General features: G+C 40.5%; 1 protein-coding gene across 1 annotated transcript; it reads left to right on the top strand.

Moving 5' to 3' along the window:
* The first annotated feature begins 781 nt into the window (after window positions 1-781).
* On the top strand, window positions 782-6,138 carry LOC110442550. Its single transcript, XM_021486205.1, has 5 exons — window positions 782-966; window positions 3,128-3,248; window positions 4,529-4,642; window positions 5,103-5,181; window positions 5,869-6,138. Exons 1-5 carry the CDS (start codon window positions 866-868, stop codon window positions 5,958-5,960), a joined length of 507 nt encoding a protein of 168 aa, XP_021341880.1. The 5' UTR covers window positions 782-865; the 3' UTR covers window positions 5,961-6,138.
* The last annotated feature ends 1,032 nt before the right edge of the window (window positions 6,139-7,170 follow it).

Below are 7,170 nucleotides of genomic sequence, written 5' to 3' on the forward strand. Positions count from 1 at the left end.
GATGAATCAGTGAGCGATTCCCATTGTTATATACCGCATCACTGGAAAAACTGACATGCAAGTTAGGCAGTATATTCCCTCATATACCATAGCTGCTACACAATTTCACCTCTGAGAAGTTTCATCTTGAGACTTGACCAAGGGAAACCGGCGAGTCTTCCCTGTGTACAAAATACCTCCCCTAGCCACAGGAAACTGACCTTTGATTTAAGGAACTAAATCGATTGTTAAAGTAAATCTTAACTAGGACTGTCAATGAGCTTTCTAACGAACACAGTTCGTCCTACAAGTAAGAGATGGCAACTCCAGTGTAAACGAACAAATGTCTCGCGGTACATAAAAAGTTATTTCCTTAAAGGAATTGGGTCTAAGGAAAACTTTTTAACTTATCGTTGAAAAAGGTTTTATAATAAAAAAACGGAATTAAATAGGACAGTCAAAGAATATCTGGTGTTTTTATAATATTTTCGAAATTAAAACAATGGAAATTAAACGCAGATTGTTTTAGTTTGATATAAAATCTGTTTCGGTCATGTGCACTTAAAACAGTCGTCGTCTTGAACTTACAACATTATTTGATCTTGTTTTATCATAAATAAGTATTTTGGTTCTTACAGTTTGGTTTGAAATATTATCAGAATCAATAATATAAAAAAAAATACATAAGTTAAATGCTTTTTCTATGCCAATGGTATGTCCTTGACTGACCAGGAGATATCGCCCTTACGCGAGCGCATTTGACCGCGGACACGTGTTACTGATCTTATCGGCACGTTTTCCCACATATAGGTCGCCTGGACAAATGATAAAGACTTTGTGAAGTGTGCCCTGTCTTGTACCACCTGAACAACGATACCTGTCCGCCATGTCGTCCTCCGTCTCGCTAGCCTTCCTCGGCTGTATTCTGGCAGCATCGTGCACCACACTGGTTGGCTACCCTCTTCATGCATCCTGTAAAACAGCACTGTAAGTGAAGTATTGATGTGACGAAACTTAGAAACAATGTCCGTCCATTATATGAGCTATTGGGACACACAATCGGAACGCTGATGTATTAGCGTAGGTAAACAATACATAATGTAAACTGGGATTGTTGATGAATGTTAGGGATGTCTACACCAATAACAGAAGTATAAGTACATGTAGGATAGTTAACATTATTGGTATTAATAAATTTCAAAAGAGGGTTAAATAGACGTGGTCTTCGTTTATATCTCATACTTAAGGATCCTCGTACCATTGACAGAAACTGTAACTACGAATTTGAAACTGTTTTTTTTTTTCGGCATGACTAAACCTTTGATAAGTCATTACTGAAAAGAAAATCATACGCAGCGGGACTTAATGAAAAATAAGGAAGATGAAATTAACAACAATGTTCTAAGTATAAAAAAAAAGAAAGAAAAAAAGCAGTGGGGCTAGACCGGGATTCTATCCCTATACTTCAGGCTAGACCGGGATTCTACCCCTATTCTTCAGGCTAGACCGGGATTCAACCCTTATACTTCAGGCTAGACCGAGAGTCTACCCCTATACTCCAGGCTAGACCGGGAGTCCACCCCTATACTTTAGGCTAGACCGGGAGTCTACCCCTATACTTCAGGCTAGACCGGGAGTCTACCCCTATACTCCAGGCTAGACCGGGATTCCACCCCTATACTACAGGCTAGACCGGGAGTCTACCCCTATACTTCAGGTTAGATCGGGATTCTACCCCTTTACTTCAGGCTAGACCGGGATTCTACCCCTATACTTCGGGCTAGATCGGGATTCTACCCCTATACTTCAGGCTAGAGCGGGAGTCTATCCCTATACTCCAGGCTAGACCGGGAGTCTACCCCTATACTTCAGGCTTGACCGGGAGTCTACCCCTATACTTCAGGCTAGACCGGGATTCTACCCTTATACTTCAGGCTAGACAGGGAGTCTACCCCTATACTTCAGGCTAGACCGGGAGGCTACCCCTATACTTCAGGTTAGATCGGGATTCTACCCCTTTACTTCAGGCTAGACCGGGATTCTACCCCTGTACTTCAGGATAGACCGGGAGTCTATCCCTATACTTCAGGCTAGACCGGGAGTCTACCACTATACTTCAGGCTAGACCGGGAGTCTACCCCTTTACTTCAGGCTAGACCGGGATTCTACCCCTATACTTCAGGTTAGACAGGGATTCTACCCCTATACTTCAGGCTAGACCGGAATTCTCCCCCTATACTTCAGGCTAGACCGGGAGTCTAACCCTATATTTCAGGTTAGACCGGGAGTCTACCCCTATACTTCAGGCTAGACCGGGATTCTACCCCTATACTTCAGGCTAGACCGGGAGTCTATCCCTATACTCCAGGCTAGACCGGGATTCCACCCCTATACTTCAGGCTAGACCGGGAGTCTACCCCTTTACTTCAGGCTAGAGCGGGATTCTACCCCTGTACTTCAGGCTAGACGGGGAGACTACCCCTATACTTCAGGGTAGACCGGGATTCTACCCTTATACTTCAGCCTAGACCGGGATTCTATCCCTATACTCCAGGCTAGACCGGGATTCTGCCCCTATACTCCAGGCCAGACCGGGATTCCACCCCTATACTTCAGGATAGACAGGGGGTCTACCCCTATACTCCAGGCTGGACCGGGATTCTACCCCTTTACTTCAGGCTAGACAGGGAGTCTACCCCTATATTTCAGGTTAGACCGGGATTCTACCCCTATACTTCAGGCTAGACCGGGATTCTACCCCTATACTCCAGGCTAGACCGGGATTCTACCCCTATACTTCAGATTTGGCGTACGGAAGTGTCCTGGCTTACTGTGCTGTATCGTATTAGAAAACCCGGTGATATATATAACATAGATACAAAGAAATAATCCAATTGCGATTGGGAAGTGGTCTTTGTTGAATGTTATAATAATCTTTTGGAGGACTTCTTTCTATTGAAAAATGATTTAAACTCGGAGGATAAACAAGGATCATGATCTCAGAAAAAATTGTAACCACCAGACAGTCTTCTTGTAGTTGTGTTAGGTTCACGCAACTTCAATTTTTTTTATAACTGTCATGATCATAGAAAATAATAATAAAACAAAAGCAATGAGACACATATACACCAATGTATACTACTTACAGAACATTTGGAGTGTCATGTGACACAGTTAGAACCAAGCTTGTGAGTCAGATCAACCTTTGGAAAAGCAGAGATTTGTGTAAGATCAACACACCTGAACTCAACGAGAAATGTTTATACGCAGTAAGTGTTTTTTTATAATATATTCCAAATATGATAAATTTTCAGAGAGAATAAGTAAAAAGTCCTATTATCATCTAAGGTATACGTGTAGTATATGGGTGCGTGCTGGAGAAGGTACTCAGGTGTATTTTAGCAATCGGCAATACTGCTGCAGGCCATATGCATGACTTCAATCGGACCACGGAACCGGTCGCAAACAACATGTTTAGACCATATACATGTAATACAGTGCATATGGAAGATGTAACCGCTGTACTCAAATCATGTTATGATGCACCAATTGAGCTTAATGTCAAAAAGTCAAATTGTAAATTTAACGGGGTTTATCATGTCAAACATAATATATATAGAATGGGTTTTAATCTGGGATGTCCAATATGTTCAAAATGAAAAACACTTTGTGGAAACGTATATTCAAGAATTGCATTGTTCGTTTGAAACATCTTCTAAACGTTATTCATATAGACATCTTATCGATACTTATAATATCTAATTCTATTTAGTAAAGCCTTTATTTTCTATTACCAAAATATTGTTGAGTCAGTATCGCATGCAGGCGCATTCCCTTAACATCGAATCTGGTCGTTAAAATTGGGTTCCGAGAGGTCAAAGAATATGTTTAGCTTGCGACAAAAATTATATAGAAGATGAAATACATTTTAATCTTACTTGTCCTGCTTATTCCATACTGAGAAACACATACATTAAGCAATATTATTATCCGACGCCCCAGTGCGTAAATTAATTGAAATATTTAACCATTACCTAGATTGGGTAGTTATTTACGGTATGCTACCGCCAAAAGAAAAACCCTCGTGCAGTAATATTGCTGAAGTATGTATTCATTTGTGTGCGATAAATGCTAATATGGAATTGTCCTCCGCCATCTTGAAAATTGAAATATGTTTTGTGTACTATGTATACATGTAACATATATGATGTACTGCATTCGGAAATTAAAACAACTTGAAACTTGTAACTTGGTTACAGCCGTTGTTTCGACCGGGCGGTTTAACTTCAAAACTGTTGTCACGCTCTATGCTATAGCATACAAAGTATTTGCCATGAGGGGTGAAGTACAATTGCATTGCATTTCTTTTTTTCCCCCCTATGAAGTCGGTAATAAAACAAAATATAAAAAAGAAGTGACTGAGCATGCATGTCTTGATAAATAGCTATGCTTTGTGATTGAGAACTCATTGTCTGACTCGAAACGAGGAAAACCAGTCTGACATCTTAATTTTGTTATACTTACTTATTTATTGTATTCTTACCATTAGATGGTATCAAGCGATGCCTCTGTGCTGAAGGCCACGCACGAGACTCCTCTCCATCCCTACATTGATGACATCAGTTTTGCCTTCACCACTAAGGGAAGCGGATGTGGCGTCGAAGTATGTATACTTATTATCGATAAATATATATATTTGTGATTCTACAGTAAGGCCATGATTATAACAAAATACATTATGATATGACAAAGAAGTGTATCCTAAACACTTTACTCTCTTATATATGAGTATATAGGGATAATTCCCAAACATTTCCTAATGCTGATATAACTTACAGGCTCATATAACACAACCAGTGAGATGTGTCTGTGTGACTTTACTATGACTACCACGATATGTAATCTGCCGTCTTCATCAGACAAAACAAAACGAAAAACCTTTTGTATAATAAGGTTTAGTATAGGTACGAAACGTCACACATTTCGTTTGCTGTGCTATATAAACCTGTCTACATGCAGTAAAGGAGTTATTGCCTCGGTTAAGCTATGTTTTGTTTAAAATACACGTATGTTTACTATAATAGCATACAGAAGAGAACTCGTATACAACTTTCTATCATTAGGGGTACTCTAGATCAAGGACCTGGTACGCATACCTGGACTCCGGAACAAACTACTGCAACATGAATAATCTCGTTACAGGTAAATACAGGTGGTCAACATATCTACAATACATGAGATATTGTAGTAAAGTTATTACTACAAAGAGGTTCTCAAACCAGTGTTGGTCGGTTATCATGTTTACCTAACTCGAGTAAATAAAATCTCAAATTGTATAAAGACACGAGGTTGATCGAGTGTGCTTTGCAATTCTAAAACTAACTATCGAGAGTTAGATAAACATGATGATCTACCATCACAGGTTTGTGGACCTTTTTCTCCCACATTGTTCCGATATTTTATCTAGAAAATCATTTGTTTATCTTGGGAATACGTTATTCCAATTTCTGATCAGGGATACATTTGCAGTGAACTATAACGTCACAATGGAAGCTGACGTCACAGATCATTGTTATTTGACGTCATAATTAGAAGACTGAGCAATGAAATTATGTTCAGAGTTTCACCCTCTAGTTGGTAACCAATAATACTAAACAACTGCTAGCGGATTTATTCAATGGCTCGAAAATGAGGAAACCTACAATGGCTGTGGGAGAAATATATTTCTTATATATATGGATTAATTTCCTTGACCATTCAATAATTTATAATAAGTTTTTTTTTCTTATTATCGCGTGGATCACCTGGTCATGCCAGTAAATCATACACAAGCCGGTCCCACTACATCTCATCAAACAATTTCTACTCTTATATTTTATCTCTGTACAGGTTCCGGACTGAACACTTCAGTTGGATACGCAGAGACAACGTCGGACGACATATGTACCCAGTACTCGTCAGCTAACTGTACCCGGTACTAAATAGCTAACTGTACCCAGTACTAAATAGCTAATTGTACCCAGTACTAAATAGCTAACTGTACCCGGTACTATATAGCTAACTGTATCCAGTACTCATCAGCTAACTGTATGCGGTACCAAATAGCTACCAGTGCGCAGATAGATGTTGTAATAAATGTTTTTGGTAATATTGTGTATACATTCATGTGTTGTTGTTTTTTATTTACATTACTAAAATACTATTGGAATGTATTTGAGCCAGATACTTTCTATGTAATTAAACGGAAATGAATGACGCTATAATTTGAAACTTTGACCTTTGACATCAAAGTATAAATATACATGATCCATGACGTTGTAGACATTTAACTGTTTAAAAACGATTTAGGTATCATAGCTCCAGTCCATGGCTTGTTTACTTGGCAATTCTACTGTATCAAATATCATCTTGCGATGTTATTTTTTTCATTATGCGATATCGCATTTAGAATCGATAAAATGAACGCAAAATATTATGCTTCGTTTACATTATGTTCCCGGTGGCCACAGCAATCACGTGCACGTTTCAGGCCAACGTGGACAAAACGGGATGGACGTGAGATAACGCGGGGGGACGGGATGGGCCAACGTGACAGGCCGTGATTACCGTTGTCGCCGGGCCAGAATTTTTAACTGTCAAATTTGCCACGGCAGTCACGGTGCGGATGAGAAACCTAGTAGGCCGTAGCAAAACCGGGTGAACGCAACAAAACGTGACAGTACGTAATAGGCCGTAACATAACTTGGAGGCGGTCCGTAGTGGGACGGGAAGCATGTGTATTTCCCGGCATCCCACAGTCCTTTCAAGTTTTGTCAAGTTCTATCGCGTTTAGTGCGCGTTCTGGCACGGCTAGCTCACGGTTGCTGCGCGTTTTGTCCCCTTTTGCCACGTTTTGTCACGGTTCTCTCGGCAAGCTAGGGTGTATGGTAGCTGTTTCGTCGCGTTCAATCCGGCGCGTCCCGGTGTGTGACGGTTTGCGGGCCCGGCGCGTTGCGTTCTACTACGGTCTGACATGGCGCGCGCGCGCGCGTGGTCTGGGAGGAAGTATATGAAAGCCAAAATCCCACGGCGCAGTACGTTTCGTACACAAAATCTTCTTCATCTTGGGAATTCATGATGTTATCTCGTCGATTTGTCCCAAGATATAATGATTGCTTTTGCTTGGGAGGTCTTCTTGGGCACAAACGTGCT

Source organism: Mizuhopecten yessoensis, unplaced genomic scaffold (assembly GCF_002113885.1).
Source record: "Mizuhopecten yessoensis strain PY_sf001 unplaced genomic scaffold, ASM211388v2 scaffold716277, whole genome shotgun sequence".
Lineage (NCBI taxonomy): Eukaryota > Metazoa > Mollusca > Bivalvia > Pectinida > Pectinidae > Mizuhopecten > Mizuhopecten yessoensis.

Coding starts and splice junctions, on each gene's coding strand:
- LOC110442550 (XM_021486205.1), top strand. CDS start 866: ATGTCGTCCTCCGTCTCGCTAGCCTTCCTCGGCTGTATTCTGGCAGCA. Junction 967..3,127: donor GCATCCTGTAAAACAGCACT/GTAAGTGAAGTA, acceptor TACTACTTACAG/AACATTTGGAGTGTCATGTG. Junction 4,643..5,102: donor GAAGCGGATGTGGCGTCGAA/GTATGTATACTT, acceptor TTCTATCATTAG/GGGTACTCTAGATCAAGGAC.